The sequence below is a fragment of the Chrysemys picta genome, chromosome 15 (genome assembly GCF_011386835.1).
Source record: "Chrysemys picta bellii isolate R12L10 chromosome 15, ASM1138683v2, whole genome shotgun sequence".
NCBI classification, from domain to species: Eukaryota; Metazoa; Chordata; order Testudines; family Emydidae; genus Chrysemys; species Chrysemys picta.
In genome coordinates this window covers 27129753-27152322 of record NC_088805.1, presented here as the reverse complement: position 1 = coordinate 27152322, position 22570 = coordinate 27129753, and the positions used below count along the sequence as shown (strand labels likewise).

Genomic DNA, 22570 nt, shown 5'->3' with positions numbered 1-22570 from the left:
AAAAAGGAATGTAGATTGTATGTTTGTTCAGTATGTGGCAGTCCTAATTTGTATAAATATCCAACTCTCTTGTTTCCATTACGTAAATTGTGTTCCTTTTTGGGATTAGAATAATATAACTATATTATTAAACTAATACTGTAATGACTAGTTCAAAATAGAAGCTGGAATAATATACCAGCTTTTATGCAATTTGACGTTACCATGTGAGAGTATTTAAATGCTGATGAAGTTAATCGAGTTTCACTGACTGTATCTGGCTATGCAAATGTACAACATTGTATTTTAGGGACAGACATCAACAATTCACAAATGACTTCTTGGAAGTAGCATAGCTAATGCAGGTTTCTTTGGTATACGGTACTTTGCTTAATTGTATTTTTCCAATTACTTAAGCAAGTGACTTGAAGAAATTACCAGTTTCCAGGCTATGCTGTGATCTGGAAATCAAATTTACTGTAGTTTATATTAAATAACCAAGAAAATATAGACCTAAATCTCTGATGAACTTGCCCCCATGGCATTGATAGTCATGCCATCACTGAACCTATAAGCTTTCTTGGGTTGCTTGTGTGTGTCTCCTGTTGCATGTGCTGTGTGTACTCCTTCTCCAGCTGCCACTGGTAGTTCCATGCAATGAAACTGGCTAACCATACTCTTGTTATGGTCCAACATACTATACTGGCCTTCACTCAAGTGTATCCCCCATTCATGAAATACTGAGTCTTTCCCTTGTGGATACTATTGGCTTTAAGCCTCTCAGCCCATGAGCTACTGAGAGGTGGATCATCTGAGTGCAGCCTCTTGCCTGGATAGTGCCTCATTTGGAAAGAGGAATCTGTCAAGCAACAAAAGAAAGCCAAAGAAAATACCAACTATGCACACTTCACCATGAGTATGTAACTATCCAGTGTCTCTGGATCCCAAATGAAGAAGGATCATAGAAAATAGAAATGGAAAAGCCCTTCCAGATAATCTGATCATCCACAGATACCAGTGCAAGATTGTTGTTTATAGTATACTTTTCTAGGGCTTTAGCCAGTCCTATTTCAAATGTCCCAAGCTCTGGACTTCCATCACTGCCCTTGGAAACTGTTCCACAAACTAACTGATCTCTGTATATGAAAGCTTTCATTATCATCATCATCAATTTTTCTTGTATTATTATTATTGATCATCATTTATACTGCCATAGTACCTAAAGGCGACAATTTCACCCCACTACTCCAAGGCTTGTTTACACAGGATGTTACTGCATAGTAAGCCAGGGTGTGACTCTATAGCGCAACCGTTGGACGCACAGTAATGTCCTAGATGGACAGTACCACAGTGTACTAAAAGTTCTGTAGTGCACTTTGAAATAATCCCGTTTCAGTCAACACTACATCAAAGCACACTATGGAACTTTTAGTGTGCAGTAGTAGTGTCCACTGTAGATTAATATCTGGCTTGTCATGAAGTAATGTCCCATATAGACAAGCCCTTAGTCATGTTTCTACTCCCACCTCTTTGTAAATAATTCCTTGTCATCATTGATGCATACATCTTATCGTGTCTCTCTCTCTATTTGTCACTTAGCCATGCTACATGTATTTCATCTTTTACTATTTTCTTGTAAATCAGTCCCTCAAGCCCTTAATAATTTTGTTGTTATTCTCTGAATTCCTTCCACTTTGTCAGTATGTGTCTGATATTGAAGTGCCTAGAACAGAATGTAGTATTCCAGTTGCTGTCTCACCAGAGTTATTTAGAAAGGAATAATCACTTCACTGCTTTGAAATATGATACTTTTCCCATATTGTGTTGAAGATTAATATCTAATTTGCTCTTGCAAGGGAGTAAGAGAGCACTTGCAGGTCAGTTTTTAGATTTCTCCATCTTATTTAATGTCTGTGTTTCTGTGGGCATTATCTTTCCCTGGATGTTAGTTTGCATTTTTCCAAATTTAATCTAATTTTATTTCCTATCTATATTTCTAAACTCTCTAGGTCTTCTGGTATTATTTCTCTACCTGCACTTACTTTCACATTGACTCTCAGTTTAGGATCGCTGGTGGGAACGCAATGTCTTGAAGTAGCATGTGGTATACTATCTTCTATCAAATCTATTGTAGTATTTGTACTGCCCCACTCACTGTAGCATCTGAGCACATTGGTCTCAATTCTGCAAGGGCTAAGCACTCTGGCCCCAATTACATTCTATGGGATTACTCACGTGCTTAAGTGCTTTGTTGGAGTGATGCCAAAGTGGTCAGAACCTTGCAGGATCAAGAAGCTTGTGAAACTTGTATTTGCATTCTCAGATCAAGATTTTCCTCTCTGGGCTGTTAGGGTTACACAGGAAGTGTACTCAGACCTAGGGAGAGCCATACATCAACCGACCAATAACTCTTACTGAGGACATACATGGATTATCTCCCCATGGAGCCAAGCAAGTCTTCCTTAGTTAGAACTATGTTGGCTGCAATATGTGTCACTGAGAAAAGCATTAAAGCAGGGGAGAAATTGTGGGGTTCCTGAGGGCACCCTCAAATAAAAGGTTGTTCCCTGCAATGATGTAATAAATGTGAATGTCTGCTTTATATGTTGACTATTTTTCAGATGAGAAAACAGCTAAATGACCCTGTGTTCACATTGCTGATCTTTGTGCACATATGGTATTACTAAAAAGCAATGCAGTGATGTGCAACCTATTAGTACAGTGCTGGCTTTGAAGTTTTTCTTTCTCTTGTGTTTTGTAGTATGAAGATCTGATGGAAGCCTTTAAAAACTTGCATAAGGAATGTGAGCAGCTCAAGACTTCTGGCTTCTCCACTGCAGAAATAAGACGGGTAAAAAAAAAAAAACAACAACCCAAAGGAAACATAGATTTGCAACAGTTTTGTCCAGATTGTATCTTAAGTCAGTTTGTTTCATTTTCATCAGTTCCATGGGCCCACTGCAGTACCTAGTGTGTACGGGTCAGTGCTAATAGATACTGCAGCTTTGTTCTGCTTAGCTGGACTAGTTCTCTGCTGACAAAGGAAGACGAGACCTAAGGTCACGCTCAGAACTAGGTCTTCTGCAGCACATTGTGAAGCAGTGCTGCCAAGACATAGGACTGGCCTCAATAATAGATTTTCAAATACTAACACTACATTTCCCTCAGAACGCACATTGTCTATAAAACCTCTTTCTTTAGTAATGTAGGGTAACATTTTCAGAAGCACCTAAATGACTTAGGAGTCAGTTGAAAGCAACAGAAATGTTGAAAAGTAAACTCAATTATAAAAGTTATTTCAGTTATGATAATCTAGGTGGTGGTGTTATTAAATAATGGTATTTTCATAAAGACCCTAATGGAGAAAAGCACATGCCTAGCTTTTCAGTGGGGCTGCTTGCGTGCTTAAAGTTAAGCATGTGTTTAAGTGCTATGCTGGATTGTGGCCTAAATATATAGTCACTGTTTATAAACCATGGGTCTGATTACTGTTCTCACTTGCCCTTCTTTTAGAGTGATGTCTCTCCATTGTTTTACTCTGTTTCTCTTCTCACATCATTGTATCTCTTTAAATGTAATTTCACTGGAAAAATGGCAGAATGCAGCTCTCTTATGTAACTGAATGCAAAACTGGAATTCAAACATCTATCTGCATAGAAGTGGACATAATGGCAGCTTTTAAGGGCATACATGTTACAGGATCGAATTTGGAGTTGTCTTCATGTTTTTATTTTTCTAATCATCAAAGAAATCCATGTGCTCACATTTTAAATGTGCACAATAATTACATGGTGAATGCTATGCTGTCATCTAGCCTGTTCTACATAAAGATTATGAGGGTTGGAGTGATAAGACGAAAGAGAGAGCGGGACTGGAGCCTTGAATGATTAGACCATGAATCAATGAAGTTGCAAGTGTATCAGTATGTAAAAGGACAGATTCAGATTTTGCTTACTCCACGTTTACGTGACTGTAACAGAATCTGGCTCAACTCCTATATTATAATATAATATTGTAAGTACATTAGTATTTTGTTTATTTTTGCTGCTTTGTAGGATATCACTGCAATGGAAGAGGAGAAGGATCAGCTCATCAAGAGAGTGGAGCGTCTTAAGAAGAGGGTAATGAGAGAAGTAACATTGTAACATTTCAGTGTCACAGTCCTTGGCTTGCAACTCTGATTTAGGAATGCAAACAAGGATTAAGATGAACATGCTGTATGTCTGAGGAAGGAATTGAATAACTAATTGACGGAAAGGGAATCTTCCCTAGGCAATAGTCCAAAGCTTTTAAGGACCTTGAATCCAGTGCCTTACTGTCATCTCTAAGTAGCAATATATGTGGAAAGGAAGTGCTAAGTGGCTTTGTGAGACATATGATCACACTAATTTATTTCTCAACTATCTGACAGTAACGTGCACTATTTATTCATGTGCTGTAGGTGGAGACGGTGCAAAACCATCAACGAATGCTTGAAATAGCAAGACAGCTTCGAGTAGAGAAAGAGAGAGAAGAATCTTTAGCCCAGCAGAAGCAAGAACAAAAGAATCAGGTATCCATGTAAAAGCAAATCTGTTAAACATAAGGAAATAAATGTTTGGCTTTATTTGGGGATGAGCCCTAGGCAGGTTTTTAAAAGAGTAACACTGAAGATGATATTAGGTGACCGTGTCTATATGCTCCCCCAGGAAATTAAAACCTATTTTTAATAGGAATATTTTAGTAAATTTCTATACTAGGGGCTTGATCCAGCAGGTGCTGAGCACCTCTCAAGACTGTTTGGCAGTCTTAACTGCTACTGACATCAAGGCCACTTAAGAACTCTGTGTTCTATGCCATATTATTGTATTTCTGAGAGACAGAGGGTTGAATTTATTGTAGTGAGGAAATATTGATTTGATGTGGTTTGTACTTGTATGCGTTTCCATTAAGATTAAAGATGGGAAATGGCAGAAACAAACACAATGGCATTGCACTAGCCTGTTGTGTGGGATGTGGGTTCAAGAGTAACCTTGCGATTTTGTCTTTCCAACTTGAAGAGCATGTGTATCATAGATATAACATGCTTGATTGGAAGTGGTTGGTATCAGAATGGCAGGCTGGATTTTGCTTACAGGTCACACTGACAAAACAAGACTTTTTAACGAAGTCCAGTGCTGTTTGATGGCATTGTTTATTATACCAGCTAGCCAACTTCTGACGACTAACGTAAACTGGCAAAATGTACTGAAAGAAAAAGTCGAAGATTTTAATATTGCAGGCTTCATTTGTGTTTGGCACTTGTGCAGAAGTTAGTGGATTCTTTCAGCGGTTGAGTCCTAGCTTGACATCTGGATTAGACCACAAGTAAAATGAACTTGATGTTCAGCTAGTTTCACTTTTTAGTGGATATTTGTCCAAATCACAAAAATACTTTTCAAGCAGGTGCTGTTTAGCAGCAAACTTGGCATTGTCTTTGCAAACTTGGCTCAATATTATAGCGGGTTGCTGCGACAACTCATCCGCATTGCCAAAGCACTGTAAGGATACTTATCCAGTACCTCCCTTCACTCTCCCTGATCCTAGTTACTGTTTTTTGTCCATGAATACTTCATGAACACTAGCATCTTTTGATTTAAAAAAAATTGTTAAATGAGTTTTTGTGCCATAAAGAAAAAATCATTCAGATGTAGCTCAAGAAGTTTATATTCTTTAATTCTAAAATGCAACAAATAAAACTAAATTAATTGTTGAAGCATTTGTTTTTGTATTGTAAGAACATACTACCTTTGTCTTGTGGAACAGATGTTCTCTAGGTGCAAACTGTTACCATTTTTTGTATTTTGGGCATCTTGTTGATATTATATTTTGTTGTTGCGTTTCAAAAGAGTACATATATCAATAGAGTCAATTGTCTTTTATAAGCTGTTCCACGCAGAGCAGAGGCTGCAGAGAGTGCAGCTGCAGCTGAAAGATATGCAACATGCAGTCGTGGATTCAAAACCTGAAAGTGAGTAACAATCCATGAATGTTGCTTTTTATTTTTCTTGAAGTGCCAGAAAGGAACTTCAAAGAGACAAAGAAAGAAACAGTCTGTACAGTGAAGAGCTTACAATCTTAAATTTGGTCAGCCCTGGCACAAGAGGGAATGAGGGAGACAAATAGTAGAGAGGGATGGAGTGATGAGGGAGGGGTTAAAGTGATGGCAACATGAGTGTCTCAGTTTAGGCATGTGCATGCTTTTGTGGCTTAATTAATTTTTTTTAATGTTTAAAGAATAAAATATTCAATATTAATGATCATATAGTAGAAAGAGAGATGGCTGGAATTAAAAATGACCAGTGTTGTAAAAGTAGATGGATTTAATACAAACTAGGTTTTTTAAGCAGGAAGATTTTATGTGGATCATGTCTGTGACTGGGGAAGAGAATATATAAAATACTGACTTTTTTAGAAATGAACATGTACATGTAACGTTGTGATAAGTATAGACTTGATTTCCATAATTCCCTTCATTTGACAAAATATTTGGTTGAAAAAAACCTTTGAAACATTTTTATAGCTGGTAGAGAAGATCAGCACTGCAGCTTTTATGAAACTTGAAATAAAGTCAATTTCCAGTTATACTTACTTCCCAGTGCACAAATTGCATGTGGTGCTCTGTTCTTTCTATATCAGCAAAAACAACGAGGAGTCCTTGTGGCACCTTAGAGACTAACAAATTTATTTGGGCATAAGCTTTTGTGGGCTAAACCCACTTCATCAGATGCATGGAGTGGAAAATACAGTAGCAGGTATATATACACAGTACATGAAAAGATGGGAGTTGCCTTACCAAGTGGGGGGTCAGTGCTAACAAGACAATTCAATTAAAGTGGAACTAGGCTATTCTCAACAGAAGATTGAAGTGAATCTACCTGGTCACTCAATAACAGACTTAAAAGTGGCAATTCTTCAACAAAAAAACTTCTGAAACATACTCCAATGAGAAACTGCAGAACTGGAATTAATTTGCAAACTGGACACCATCAAATTAGGCCTGAATAAAGACTGGGAGTGGATGGGTCATTACAAAAACTAATTTCCCCCATACTAATTTCCCCCTACTGTTACTCTCACTTTCTTGTCAACTGTTTGAAATAGGCCACCTTCATTACCACTACAAAAGTGATTTTTCCTCCGTTGGTATTCTACTGTTGAGAATAGTCTACTTCCACTTTAATTGAATTGTCTTGTTAGCACTGACCCCCCACTTGGTAAGGCAACTCCCATCTTTTCATGTACTGTGTATATGTACTTGCTACTGTATTTTCCACTCCATGCATCTGATGAAGTGGGTCTTAGCCCACGAAAGCTTATGCCCAAATAAATTTGTTACTCTAAGGTGCCACGACTCCTCGTTGTTTTTGTTCTTTCTATACAACTGTTGCCCATATCGTTTTATAGGACTAGATTCTGTCACCCTTACTCATCATATTGAGTATGTCTTAGTCTATGAATAGCCCCACTGAAATCAATGGGATTACTCACAGACTAAGGTATTACTCCAATGTGAGTAAGATTATAAAACTCATCCTATGGTAAAACCATGTAGAGGCAAGATATATGCATGGCTAATTCTGTCTCCTAAAGCAATCGTTGTATGATACTTAAGTTTCTAACTACTAAGTCATTTAAAGGAAAAAATAAGTACCATTGTCTAGTGATTGGAGCACAAAAATGAGGTTCAAATCAAGGTTCACTTCCCATCTATATGTCTGACATGTGATCTTGGGCAAAACACTTCTCAATGTCTTGGTTTCCTTTTCTATAGTATGCAGATGATGCCTCATAGGATTCGTTAGAGGCTTAATACATTAATGTTTATACAATCACTGAGGGTGAAATTCACTGCTGTATAGAGGGTTAGTACAGGACCTAAGTGGATCATAAACCTTGAGTAGACCCTTTTCCCAGGGTAGTTAGGATGGAAGGTGCTGTATAAGTGCAAATTACTGTTATTATGGTATTAGCCATGAAAAGCTATGGCCTGGATCCTCACTGTTCCCAGACTTCTGCTTCTGTGTAAAGCCCTGTTAGATTATGGGAGATCTGCACACACTCAGAGTTCCTCCCACGTGACAGAATCGGGGCTGTGTTGCCAAATAAAGTGTTGCCCTTCCCCTTCTGGTACTTTAAATGGTCTAAGCAGCACATAGATGAATCAGCTGGTTCAAATTCTAGGACACCAAATCCTCTCTCAAAAAGTAGGGCGTCTAGTTTTCAGCAGAGTGCATTGTTTATCTTGAAATGTACAGTCTCCTTTACCAAGCGTTCTTAGTAATTGTTCATAGTTGTCCAGTCAGATACCAAGGTGATAGAAATCTCAGATTGATCACAGAATTTACAAAACAGGATGTATGAAGGAGGTCTAATTCACATACTGTTAAAATAAATGAATACAGGTTCAGTTTTTATATTGTATAGTGAACAAAATGAGAAGACCAATGCCCTCACTTCTTACTTTGAAGTCGTTTTAAAAAAATTCCTCCTGGAAATATACAGTGGAGAAGATAATATTTGCACACGCTTGGGGGCTGAGGAAGCAGTGATTTGCAAACTTCTTTTTTTTTTTTTTTTTTTTAACCTTGTTGAAGTCTGTAAGAAAGCTGCACAAATGGGATAGGAATCAGGCCTTAAAATGGTAATATACAAAATTATGAAGAGATTGCAGAATTTTATTCTGTATGGCTGAAAAAAGAAAAATGGGGATGCAGCGTCAGCATGTAAACTTCAAATGGAACCAAAAAGAGATCTGAATTACATGCTTTACTCAAAAGAAGTATGTAGGGATTTTGTAACCATTCCATTTTCTCAGGAGTGGTACTCAGCTGCCAGAGATGTTGCCATACCAAAGCTACGTCAACATTGCTGCACCAGTTCCAAGTTTTTTTTTTTATTATTATTATTTTTAGTCCAATGGAAACTTTAGGGGTTAGTTTTATCTTAGCTTACAGCAGAAAAGGCAGCATAGTAAAAAAAGTCAGTAAACCTGTCATTTCATCATTGAGATAAAAACACAGATTAGGTTAATATATTGAGATCTCATCTTCTACCTTGCTTGCAAAAGAGAACCAAGGGTTTAGAGATTCTGGGCTAAATCCTGATCTCCTTACTTAAGTAAAGACCCTGTTTTGACTGAGTAAAGACTCCAGGATTTGGGTTTCTGATTGTAACTAGCGTTGGGGAGAAGCAAAGGTACTGCTCTCCAGAGCAATTACAACATAGCCAATATGGTTTACAAAAATTAAATTAGATGACATATAAGTATATTAAGTAGGGTTTAATTTATTGCTTTGTTGGTCTGTAGTTGGAGCTATTATATCTCTTAAATGTTTGGCTGCAGCTCTTTTAGCCAGGATGTCTATTCCTACCACTTCAAATCCATGTCAGTTTAAAGGCTGTCTGAAAGCAATGGAAAGTTTGGTATTTTCTCCCCTAAAATCAATCTCCTCCGTTTTCGATCTGTATCAGATTCTTTCACTTCTGACACAAGGAGAAAAATCTGTTTAGTGAGTGTGTTGCTCTTCAGCGAGTGCTCAATTGGGGGGATTCTATCTGTCTTTCTAATACATACTACTGTGATCTAATTTTGAATTCTTTTTCTCCATGGTTACATCAACACTTCGAGCTGGGGGTGTAATTCCCAGCTGGAGGAGACATACTTACACTAGCTCTCATCAAGATAGTGGGCTGAAAATAGTGTGTGCACCATGGCAGCATGAGCAGTGGGAAGGGCTAGCTGCCCCGAGAACGTGTGTAGGGTCTGAGGTGGGCAGCTAGCCTGTCCCACCACAGGCATTGCCATGGCTACACTCTATTTTTAGTGCATTAGCTCAATGAGAGCTAGCACAAGTATGTCTCCTCCAACTGGAAATTACACCCCCCAGCTTGAAGGGTACACATACCTCATATTATGAACTAAAATGAAGTTAATTTTTAAGAAAAGCTTCTAAACATGGAACTAGGTCACTATTTCTTATTGTGTCAATGTGCAATTAGTATCAGTGTGCTTTAGCCTTGCCAGGAAAATATTACAGCTAATTGTTACTAGAGGTTTTATTCTTCTAGAAGTGTAGCTCGGGTAAGTGATTTAAAAGACGTATTGTACCATGAAAAATGGTTGACCATTGTACTAGTGTATATAGGTTTTCTGTTAAGTGTTTTGAAGTGACTGTTCTCCTTGGTTTCACTATGGCACCCCATCCCGGTTTCATTAAGTTCAGCATTTCTTAATAATTTGTTTAACTGTGGAGGCAGTTGTTGTTGCTGTTAGTATTAAAGTATGTGGCATGAATTTGCAGTTTCTAATTTTTTGCCCAGGATATGACATAGTATTTTTGTTGACAGTGGTCAGTAGCAGAGTGGTTTGAAAAATCTAACTCATGCTTTCTCAGCAAGATTGCCCTCGATTTGCTTTGAATATCTCTGCTGGCATAGACACAAATTGTTAATGCCAAGAAGGGAACTGAATTACTTAAATTCTTGGTTCTTGTCCACTGTAGAGAACACCATTGTTCATTTCATTGGCACGGATACCGGGATGTGGATGACTAGCTGTAAAATATTGATTAAAATAATGTATTAAGATGACTGTCGTTGATAAGCAGTAAAATTGGTACACTTGGTCAAATTAATAAATAGTAATAGGATCAGAGGGATAGCCACTTTAAAATACCAGTAAAAGAGGAATTACTTCATATAAACTGTATCCAATATTTAACCTTACTTTGTACATATGATGAAAAAGAGAAGCATAAGATGCCCTTATTAAAATACATTACATTTAATTTAAAAATATAATTAAAAAATTCTTTGTAATCTATGTCATTATAAATGCATTGTATTTGGTTCACTGAAGTTTCTTCCTCTAAATTCTTAGGGACGAATTCTTCCCACAGATCCTCATGTTCAACTCCCGCTTGTAGTCAAAGTTGTGTATCATAGGGTAGATTCTTGCCCATAATTAAAAAAGAAGGGGGTTAATTTAAAAAAAAGAAACCAGAGGTTTCATGAAAGAGCTGATTGATTTGGTGTTGACAAATAAGCCATATTTTAATGGGTTTTTCATACACTTGCATTGAAATCAGGCTGGTGTCCCCAAATCCCTAACATTTGGATGAGGGATATTGATATTTTTCACATTTTTTAATTTTAAAGTTGACAGATGACAATAAAGATAGATTCAGGTTCTTATCCATGTCTCTACTTCAACCCTGAGTCAGTGGGCTTGGCTCAGGAAGTTTTTCTGGCAGTTGGGATGGGGGATAAAGACAGTCCTCTCCCAGGTCTTACTCTAATAGCAGAACAGCACCCCCGCTTTTATAGGACCTGATTCAAAGCCCACTGAAATTGGTGGAAAGTCTTTTGTTGACTTCAGTGAGCTTTAGAACACAGCCACAGAACACAGCTCTGTAGTGGGCATGGAGCACCCAACTCTCCTCATGTAGTAGAACCGTACCAGCCATGCTGTATTTCATCTGATATGCGGCTGTGGAGGCAGAGGGAGGATTTGCTCCTGATACCTTAAACTCATGTAGAATCTAATTCTTCTCCCGTTGAACTTAATGACAAAATTCCCATTGACTTCAGCTGAGGTAAGATTGGACCATCAATCAAAAAAAAAAATTATTAGTTAAAAGCTGAAACTCCTTTCCTTAATGTGCCCCATTGTGCTTAGACAGTTCACAGATGTCCCTGACAATGATGTGATCTAGCACACATACAATATGTGCTGCAATACAGAGGCATAATAAGATTATAATAGCTTAATCCTTAATTTTTCATTGCTTTGGTTTTGGGTTTTAATTAAGACCATTTGGGCCAGATTTCAGCCTTGGCCTGAAGTGTTTCTTTATGCCCATTTTGCAGGTACAGATTATTGATTGACTTTTGCATATGCAAAAGTGAGTGCAGAAATCAGAGAAAACACTGAGACTGATTGAAAAATAGCACTTAAAATTAAAGTATGTCCTTTGTGTATTTTTATTATTATTATTTATTATAGAGGAGCTGATAGCTACACATATACTTAGGTTGCTTACCACTTTCTGTAATAAAAAATTCTAGCACACTTTTTTGAGAAGCTCTTGTTGGCAGCAGGCCTTTCAGTGAGCAGAAAGCCCTTGAGCCAGAGAAGAGCCTTTTCTTTAGCAAACCTGAATAGAATTTCATGGGCCAAAGTCCACAATCCTACTGTAAGGAAAGAACACTACACTAGTTAGGGTAGGTCTACACTTACCTCCGGGTCCAGCGGTAAGCAATCAATCTTCTGGGATCGATTTATCGCGTCTTGTTTAGATGCGATAAATCGATCCCGGATCGATCCCGGAAGTGCTCGCCGTCAACGCCGGTACTCCAGCTCGGCAAGAGGAGTACGCGGCATCGACGGGGGAGCCTGCCCGCGGCATTGACGGGGGAGCCTGCCTGCCGCGTCTGGACCCGCGGTAAGTTCGAACTAAGGTACTTCGAATTCAGCTACGTTATTAACGTAGCTGAATTTGCGTACCTTAGTTCGAAAATGGGGGTTAGTGTGGACCAGGCCTTAGAAAAACAATCTGGGTGAAAAGGGAAGTGAAAGAAGCTATAAAAAATTTAAATATTTATGTCAAATGGAAAAAAGGGGCAGTTGTTAGCAATGAATATCAATTTATAAGATAGGAATTGTAGAAAATTGATATAGGAAGTAAAGGAACAGAAGACCTCAATGGCCAACAGAATTAAGGACAGTAAGAAGTTTTTAAAGTGTATTAGAAACAAAAGGAATCTGAACAAAGATATTTGTCCAGATGGAAATGGTAAAATTGTCAATAATAACGCAGAAAAGGCAGATGTGTTCAATAAATATTTCTGTTCTATATTTGGAAAAAAGTCAGATGATGTCATCATGTCATATGATGATTAAATACTTTCCATTCCAAGAGCAACTCAGAAGGATGTTAAACAGCAGCCACTAAAGTTAGATATTTTTAAATAGCAGTTCCCGCTAACTTGTACCCAAGTGTTTTAAAAGAACTGGCTGAGTAGCTCTTTGGACTGTTAATGTTGATTGTCATTAAGTTTTGAAATAGTGGAGAAGTTCCCAAGGGCTGGAAGAAGGTAAAATTGTGCCAGTATTTAAAATGAGTAAACAAGATGACCCATGTAATGATAGGCCTTTCAGTCTGACGTTGATCCCAAGCAAAACAAATACAGGACTTGATTCATATAGAAGTAAAGGACGGTAATATAACTAGTGCTAATCAACGTGTATATGAAAGTGGATCTTGTCAAACTAACTTTTTTATGATATTACAAGTTTGATTGATAAAAGTAATAGCATTTGTGTAATATACTTAGACTTTTGTAAGTTGTTTGACTTGCTAGCACACAACATTTTAAGAAACTGGAATGTTATAAATTCTACGTGGCACTTTCAAATGGATTTAAAAGCTGGATAAATTTTAAGTCTCAACGTGTAATTATAAAAAGAGATTAATCATTGAGCAGGTGTGTTTCTAGTGATGTCTGACAGGGGTTGGGTCTGGTCATATGCCCTGTAACATTTTTATCAGTGACCTAGAGGAAAACATAAAATCACCACTGATAAAGTTTGCAGATGACACAGAACTTTGGGGCAGTGGTAAATAAGGAAGAGGACAGGTCACTGATACAGAGCTGTCTGGATCACATAGCAAGCTGGGCACAAGCAAACAATATGAGTTTCAATACAACCAAATGTAAAGTCATATATCTAGGAACAAAGAATGTAAGCCATACATACAGGATAGGAATCTCCATCCTAGGAAACAGTGACTGGTACAAAGACTTGGGGGGCCATAGTGGATAATCCATGAGTTAAACATGAGCTCCCAGCGCAATACTGTGGCCAAAAGCATTAACAAGATCCTTGGATGTTTAAACACGGGATATTGTGTGGGAGTAGAGAGGTTATATTACATCTGTATTTGGCACTGGTATGATTGCTACTGGATTATGATGTACAGTCTGTTGTTCAGAATTCAAGAAAGATGTTGAAAAAATGGAGAGTGTTCAGAGAAGAGTCATGAGGATGATTGGTAAACATGCCTTATAGTGAGAGACTCTCGGAGTTCTATCTGGTTGGCTTATCAAAGAGAAGATTAAGGGGTGATTTGATCACAGTCTATAGGTACCTAAATAGGAACAGAAGTGTTGATAATCGACGGCTCTTCAATCTAGCAGATAAAGGTATAACAATTTCCAATGTCTGGAAGCTGAAGCTAGACAAATTCAGACTGGAAATATGGAGCAAAATTTTTACTGTGTGGGTAATTAACCATTAGAACAATTTACCAAGGGCTGTGGTGGATTCTCCATCACTGGACATTTTAAAATCAAGATTGAATGTTTTTCTAAAAGGTGCTTCTAGTTCAAACAGGAATTAAGGCAGAGAGGTTTTATGGCCAGTTTTGTGTAGGAGCTCAGATTAGATGATCACAATGGTTCCTTCTGGCCTTGTAATCTGGGAGATGTAAGATTTTGAAATAATCTTTTTCTCTCTGTCATTTGCATTGCTCAAGAAAATTTTTGTAGCATGCAACAAATAACTCAGGCCCATACCACTGCCAAAGCAACAGTCATATGCACTGTACTGAGACCCCTTAGGGAGACAACCTCTCAAGGATGAGGAAAGAGAGCCAGAGCAGCTCCCCGATAACCCTCTTGGACCTAGCGCATGGCCCCAGTAGATATCCTCCCTTTGGGGATAACAGCTAATACTCCTGCTGCCAGCTAATTCAGTTAATCCTGTATCTGAAGCTGTGCTGCAGTGATGAAGGTTCAGAGTTCAAATCTGTCACTGATGCGTGATGAGGGGAAATGTTACCGTTGCACATAGTAAAATTTGGTTTTACCTTTTTCCTTTTAAAAACCCCTCAAAGAAACAGGAAATTACATACCAAAAAACTACATTAAAAAGATATGACTGTGTTATTTAGGTTGCTAACTTAAGCACTCAAAAGTTAGGAAATGTCACAACCTTAATTTGGCCCTTTTGCGTATTCATTATGATAGTCTTTCATTACATGGATATATACTGTTTTCTTCCACGGGACCCCTGCTTCATTCAGTGCCTAGTATGGGTGGTGGTCAGGAAATGAATCAGGGCTGTGTAGTGGAAATGTCTGTACCATCCATACCTTATGTGCTATAGAAATTGGAAGTGGTGAAGAGAACAAGATGGTGACTGCAGGAAGAGAAGGGATGATCTTATGGTTAAGGTATGTGAATTCTATGCAGGAGAAGTCCGTTCTAGACCTGCTTATGTCATGGTCTTCCTGTGTGGTATTGAGCAAGTCACTTAAACCAAAATTTTGTCAGGAGGCCACTAACGGTATGTTCCTCCTTTCTTTTTTTTTAGTAATCAGATTGGTTAATGTTTCAAACGTTTATGGTACAAATTTGCACAATTAGCAGCTTGGAAAGAACTAAGAGTCTGAGAGCTGAGGCAAGTCTGAATTTATGCTCATTAATAGAATCGGGGCAAGAAAGTTGCCTAATTCCTGCATAACTGAGCAAGCACTAAATAACGCTTCACCCACTCCTTTCCTGTAATAAAAAAATCTGAATGGAAAACATTAGGAATTGCTGTTAATAGCTTTTCACGAGTAAATATGGGGTTGGCAGAACTCAGCTAAAATAACCTTAGGGCACTGAGCCAAACTTACAGTGCAGCTTGTGTATAGAGAGAGAGAGAAAGTCAGAGCTGAAAAAATTAAACAAGATTTTGAAGTATGTAATGGAAAGATTTAAAGTATGCTTGCTTCGCTGCCTTCTAGCCTGGGAATTTGAAAAAAGCATGATTCACTGGAAAACACTGTTTTTAAAAGTTTCAGTTAAACTGCAGAAATAGCATTTAGGTAACTACTTCCCCATATGTCTAATCCTACAGAGAGTAAAATATTCCAAAATTATTTGTAAAGGAAACCAAATAGATTAGTCATCAGTCTTCTGTTTGCACTTTCCCATCAAGTTGTCAAGTTTTGACTTGTTTCACGGCTTTACTGTACCTTCAGGAGCATTCAGGGTATAAGGAGCAATCACAATTTAGTAGCTTGGTAATAGCTATCAGATTATTGGAGGAATAAACCCAAATAGCAGCAGGTTCATAGCCCCTTGAAGCCAGTTGGTCCCTGCTCCTCTGGAAATGCTTGATTAGAATTTTTAGCTTGATTACAATATGTACACTGGGATATTTAGAAATGTATATCCTTATAATAAAGATGTAAGTAGCATTAAATATAAATAATAATATTTGAGGGTCATGGTGGATAATCAGCTGAACATGAGGTCCCAGTATGACTCTTTGGCCAAAGAGCTAATGTAAACCTGGGATGCATAAAAAGGGGAATATAGAGTAGGTGTAGAGAAGGTATTTTACCTCCATATTGGGCACTGGTGCGACCACTGCTGGAATACTGTGTCCAGTTCTGAAGCCCACAATTCAAGAAGGATGTTAATAAATTGGAGCGGGCTCAGAGAAGAGTCATGAGGATGATTACAAGATTAGAAAAAATGCCTTATAATGATAGGACTCAAAGAGCTCAATCTATTTAGCTTAACAAACAGAAGATTAAGATAACTTGATTACAGTCTATAAGTACCTACAAGGTTAACAAATATTTAAGGGGCTCTTCAATCTAGTAGATCATAGAAAGTTTATGATTCACTGCTTGGAAGTTGAAGCTAAACAAATTCAGACTGGAAATAAGGCATACATTTTAAGAAAAATTGTTCCAATGGTTAATTACTCTACCAAGGTTCATGGTGGTTTCCCAATCACTGGTAACTTTTAAATCAAGACTGGATGTTTTTTCTAAAAGATCTGCTCTAGGAATTATTTTGGGGAAGTTCTATGGCCTTTGTTATATAGGGGGTCAGACTAGATGATCTAATGGTCCCTTCTAGCCTTGGATTCTATGAATCTATAAGGTTAAATATATTGTAATCTCCCTTTCTTATTCAAAAGGAAGTTGGAAAGCTAGAAATCAGCCTAAAGTAAAAAAACTAGCAGTTAGTGTCGGGTAACTCAATTGGCATCACTTTTGTTTCCCGGCCAAGGGCCATGGTTATATATCCCAAACCAGGGTTTGTGTTCCTATTCAGTGCTGATGCTGAAGTTTAGTACACTGTGTATGTGGGAGAGGTTGCTGCAGTTGTAGAGGTGCTGTGTTTCTGTTGAAACACTAACCATGGGCAGAAGGGACCCAACTCTGATGAAAGGCCTGGTGAAAGTTAAAAATCACAGCATGGTGAAAAAGGTGAATCATAACCCTGCCATGCTGGCCTTCATTTCCTTTCGATAAATCAGATTCTAATGGGCAAGGTGGCAGGTGAGCTATTGCTGAGTGCATAATGACTACTGCATGAACCTACACGTTCTATCCCAGTTCTGAAGTCACCATTAAGGCTGCATTTTTATTTATTTTATTTTTTAATAGAAACACTTGACATTTTCCATCGAGTAAAACAGTAAATTTTGTAGGGCAATATCTATTTTCTAAGCATGTTTAAATGGCCAGTATAAACAAATTATCCTTATAAACTGCTGGAATGGAAATGAAGAATTCACTCACTTTTGGGTTGTGTCAGTTTTACTTCATTATTAGTCCTGCTTTCTGTGGAGGTGGCTTTCTTTCTTCTATGTTTTTAAGACCTTTTCCTCTCTTCCAGCTGGTTTAGTTCCCTTAAGGCAACTAAAATGAGGACCCCCACCCATTTCTGTCAAAAAAACTCTTGAGAACAGAAAGGCAAAGAGGATCTGGCCCTCCCCATTTTCCAGATGTAAATAGCTGCAGGAGAGTCAAGACCCCTTTTCATAGGTCTGTTTCTCATTTTTTTTTTTGACCTTCTCCCGCTGTCATTCTTAATGACAAGGCCTCTAGACCCTCAGCCTGAGAGAACCAAAGGGCAGGCCAGCTGACTCCAGCCCTGGTCCCATTCCCACCTGCCTCCTGCATTTCCATCGCTGTCTCAGCAGGATCAATCATATCCATGTGTCTCAGGTTTTTCCCTGCATGTGTGCAATAAGTGAAAAACTGGCAGAGTCTGAATTTCATGTTTTTCTTGGCATAGCTAATTTAACGTTTTCTGTAATATCTGTGACAACCATGAAAATAACAGTCATGCTTCTAAAGCACTTTGGATAGCTACAGCGCCACTAGTCTTTTTTGTGTCCATCAAACCGATGAAAATATTCTAAAATACCTCTCCCCACTGTCATATTATCTTGTGTATGCTTTCCAAATCACAGTCCTTGGCACTAGTATCTTAAAGAACTAATTGAGCTATTACCACCTACTGTCATCAGAAGACTGTACAATGTAATTTTAAAAATCTCACAGCTACTTGACAGAGTAAACTAATTTCCCACTGGTTGTGAATTTTACTTATCTGGATGTAGTAATGTTCCTTTCTGAATTATCAGGAAAATAGGCTAACCTACGATACCTAGCAAGAGCAAAATGGTCAGAAGCTTGGTAACAGGCAGTGCACATCCGGCTTCTACAGAGCAAACAATGCTCTCTCCTGTTGCATCCGTGGACAGAAATCTCAGCAATTTCTTCTTGTCTTTTTTCTATTTCATTTTTATTGTCAGTATTCTTAGTCAATGTACAGTTGTGTGATTTCTTTTTTTTAAGAGAACCGGGACACCACTCTGGCAGTTTGAAAGAGACTTAAAGAGAGCATAAATTGCAATTCATTCACTTTTAGGCTCCTGTACCCTGCCAGAGCAGTGTAAAGGGGCCTTATTGTAAATGAGAATCGGGCTGAACAGGGTCAGAGATTATCAGAAATCTGCACATCAGAAAGGACAAACTCTCACAAAGGCCCACGTTAGAACACTTACAAATGCTTATTAAAGATAATGGGTCAAATTCTAGACCTGTTCTATTTTGAGTCACAGATAGAGGGAGGGGGTCAGGTATAGTAATGGTGCAGAAGTGATGCTAAGAGCGGACAGACAGAGATTCCTTTCCTCACTTCCATGTAATTCCTATCGGGGGCTGAAGTAATCCACATGTGACTGGGATTGTGTGTGTGCAAATCTACATCACGATGCTTACTTTGATGCTCCGACCCCGGAGGTCCTGAGGCGTGAGAGTTTTAGAGAAGCCCTGAGCAAGCCACCAGACTTGTGCTGTGCTTGGCCATCCCTTTTTCTGAATACACATAAGAAGATGGATACACACAAGCAGCCTATATTTGGTCATCCTCTTCTAAAACTTCGTATACATGTAATCCAAAACCACATCAATTTTAGCATAACAAAAAAGTACTACACAGCCCAATTTTCTGAATGAAATGGGGCACATGGTGTTTGTTTGAATGGGGTATGGTGAGACTTTTCATGTGAGTGCTGTAAATTGGAGATTGTATCCAAATTCAGATTAATGGAGTTTCACAGAAGAGGGGGTTTTATTGTAGTTAAATCCCAAAGAAGGAAATTTGGAAGGGAAACACATGTAGTTTGCTGTATTATATGTTAGTCTTCTTTAAAAAGAGAACCAGAATTTAAAGTATAAATCAACTAGGTATTCCTTTCAGTTTTGAGAAGCGGGCTCAAGCATTATGCTCTAATTATTGTAATCTGTTGCTAAATAGCTTGATGTGTTGGTTAAATTACAGTTATTATGGAATGAAACCTAATTACCCTCTACATTCCTTTGTTTAGACACATGTTAATTTAATATTTTTTTTCAAGGCTTAATGAAGAGACTGGAAGAGGAGATAAAGTTCAATTCATATCTGTGCTCTGAAAAATTTCCTAGAGAACTAGAAAGTAAGAAGCAATCATTGTATTTCCTACAAAAAGTGGTTTCAGAGCCAGCTATGGGTCAATCTGATCTCAATGAACTTGAAACTAAGGTATGTGGACTAAAAACCCAACTAGTTTGTCTTCTGGACTTATATAAGCATCAACTGTCTTATTTCTGCCCTAAATTCTTGAATAAATGTTTTTAATTCCCAAACATAATTACCTTCCTTTTTCAAAGAAAAGAAAAAGTATGAGTTGCTGACTCAACCCAGGTTCTGGCATTACTCAAAACCCCACCTTACAAAACTGTTTAGAAAATTGTTTTAGTAATTTGGGTTTGTATGAAAAGAGATATTCATTTATTATTGTTGAAGGCCTGATTTCCCCCCACCCCACTCCTTACATCAGTTTTATACTGGTTTTAAGTCCATTAACTTCAGTGTAGTTATATTTACATAAAACCAGTGTTAATAGAGTGGAGAATCAGATCGTCAGTATGTAGTATATCACTGACATTTCATTTTAATGCAATGTGCAGAGGTGTGAAGATAATTTGCATACTTGGATAACTTGCATGCTTTTTGTTTCAAATGGTAACATCTCAGCTAATTTGTTGATCAAAGCTTGATTTGATATTTGATTTACTCTTTATTACAGTTTTTCAAATGTCAGAAACTGAAGCTGTTCAGATCAGCTAAAATCTTTGATCATAATAGATTTCTTATTTGCCTAGGAAAATCTAATGCTTAGTAAAACTGAATATTTATTTTTTTATGATCCACGACAAAGTATAATTTATAAAAGAAAAATTGGCATAATGTGTGGAGTTCTATCTGCAACAGAAATAAGTTTGCATATTTCCCTCAATTATTGCATCAGCCTACATGAGAGAATAGATGTGTAATGTAATACATCTTAGAGTTACTATTAGAAATGTAGTGAAAAGTAAAATACTGTTTAATGGTATATATGTTGAGTATAAGAAAAGCTTGCTGCAGCCTTAACTACAGACAGGCTAATGACTCTCCATAATTTTTGTACAGTGTTTGGTAGAAATTTTTTCTCCCCAACCTAAAGCTGACCCTTCATGATCTCCCCAAATGCCTCCAAGTCTTGACGTGGCTCATGAAAGATGGGGAGTAAAGAAATTGAGGGTGAACTCCTGGCTCCATTGAAGTCAATGGGAGTTTTGCTGTTGACATCAGCGGGGCCAGGGTTTCACCCTGCAAGTCTTTGTGATAGATTTTAATGATAGTATTTAACTGTGTCCCAGCAGTTATGTGTACAAGTTACTCTAATATATGCTTTAAAATACTTTGTGATAGTGTAATTAAGCCCCTCACTTTATCTGAAGAGCTGGGAAAGAGTGGCTGTGGGAAGAGTGATGCTTTAGCTCACACTGTGATAATAACGAAGTATTCCACACTGGTGTAATGAAGGAGGGACAAACTTCTAAATGGATAGGCAATTTAGAGGTGATCTAGTGGGAAGAAAAATAACCTGGAACCACAAAAAGATCATATGCCTACAATGCACTAGGGAAAGGAAGGTACAAGAAAGAGCTACTTGTCTAGCAGAAGTGATTGAAACCACGAATGTTATTTTGATTACAAGAATCACACCGTGGTGGATGGCAGAGGCTCCAAAGGTGAATCACACCGCTATTGTAAGGCTTCAGATCGAATCTGTAGTTTAATAATGGAGCCATTCTTAAAGAATATACCACTCAGAGTATGGGAGGACATGGTGCTGTCGTTGGCTTTACTTTGATCATAACAGAGGCTGCTGGTACCAGATGCTGTCCAAGCCGGATGGGTGCGTCCAGGTCTGCAGCATGAGTTCATACCCTCCACCCACCTCAGCACCACCTGCAGCTGGTGTTGATGCCTCTCCCTGAGCTCGGTCAATGCCGGGCAGCTACCCGATTTAGACTCCCCCCCTTTCCCCCAAACTTCATCTTCACTCCCCCCATCTCACCAAGACGCCTCCTTCATCCCCATCCCCTCTCCCTCCCACCCCAAAAAGTCCCTTTCGCACACTTAACGCCTCTTTCAGCCCAGCCAGCCATTCCAACACCTCACCCCCAAGGGCAGGACCTGGCCGTCTTCCCCCTAGCCCAGCATACCATGAGAGGAATTTCTGGGGGCATCCCTCACGGGGTAGATCACTCTCAACCCCTGGGCCCAGTCTGGGGATTACATTAACTGAGATTAGCCCAAAGGGGGTCATGGCATTAAAAAGTTGGGAATCACTGATATAACGGAATTCATACCCTCTTTGAATTCACACCCATTCCAACAGAGAGTTAATGCCTTTAGAAATAAAAAAAGAGAATCCCACATAGAGGAGGAAGAGTTCAGGAGTCTCAGTATTTGGAAGTCTCTCTACACCATTATTAAGCAATCGTCTTGACATATTTGGTCTTCAAAGTACACATCTGTTGCCCGCAGAATTGCTAGGGTAGTGACCAGTACTGTGCCTGTGTTACTTTTAGAGTTCCCTCTGATTGCAGCACACTTTTACAGGATTTGCTTATTAGCACATATCTTCCTAGGCAGCAGAGAATTAAGGCAGGATGCCTGGGCTCTGGGCTCCATGGTTAGAGGGAACACCCAATGTAGTCAGAGTTAGAGTATCAGGTATCAGTATATTATCATAGCTCCTGTTGACTGGCTGCCAGCTAAGGTGGGCTCACAGACGAGGAAAATCAAGGTTTTGGGAGAAGAAGCAAAATGAGCCCGTCTTGGAGGAGTAGAAGGAACATACTGTGCTGTTGGGGTAAGTGGGTCCTGGGAT

General features: G+C 38.5%; 1 protein-coding gene across 5 annotated transcripts in view; it reads left to right on the top strand.

Annotated features, from left to right (window-relative positions):
* IFT81 (intraflagellar transport 81) overlaps window positions 1–22570 on the top strand; it is a 63440-nt gene that overhangs the window by 5133 nt on the left and 35737 nt on the right. For all 5 annotated transcript variants that reach the window (XM_065568079.1, XM_065568077.1, XM_065568076.1 and 2 more), the window contains exons 5-9: window positions 2741–2830; window positions 4035–4100; window positions 4421–4531; window positions 5884–5968; window positions 19721–19884. In XM_065568079.1, the coding sequence (XP_065424151.1) occupies window positions 2741–2830; window positions 4035–4100; window positions 4421–4531; window positions 5884–5968; window positions 19721–19884 (516 nt within the window). The remainder of the gene's footprint in view (window positions 1–2740; window positions 2831–4034; window positions 4101–4420; window positions 4532–5883; window positions 5969–19720; window positions 19885–22570) is intronic.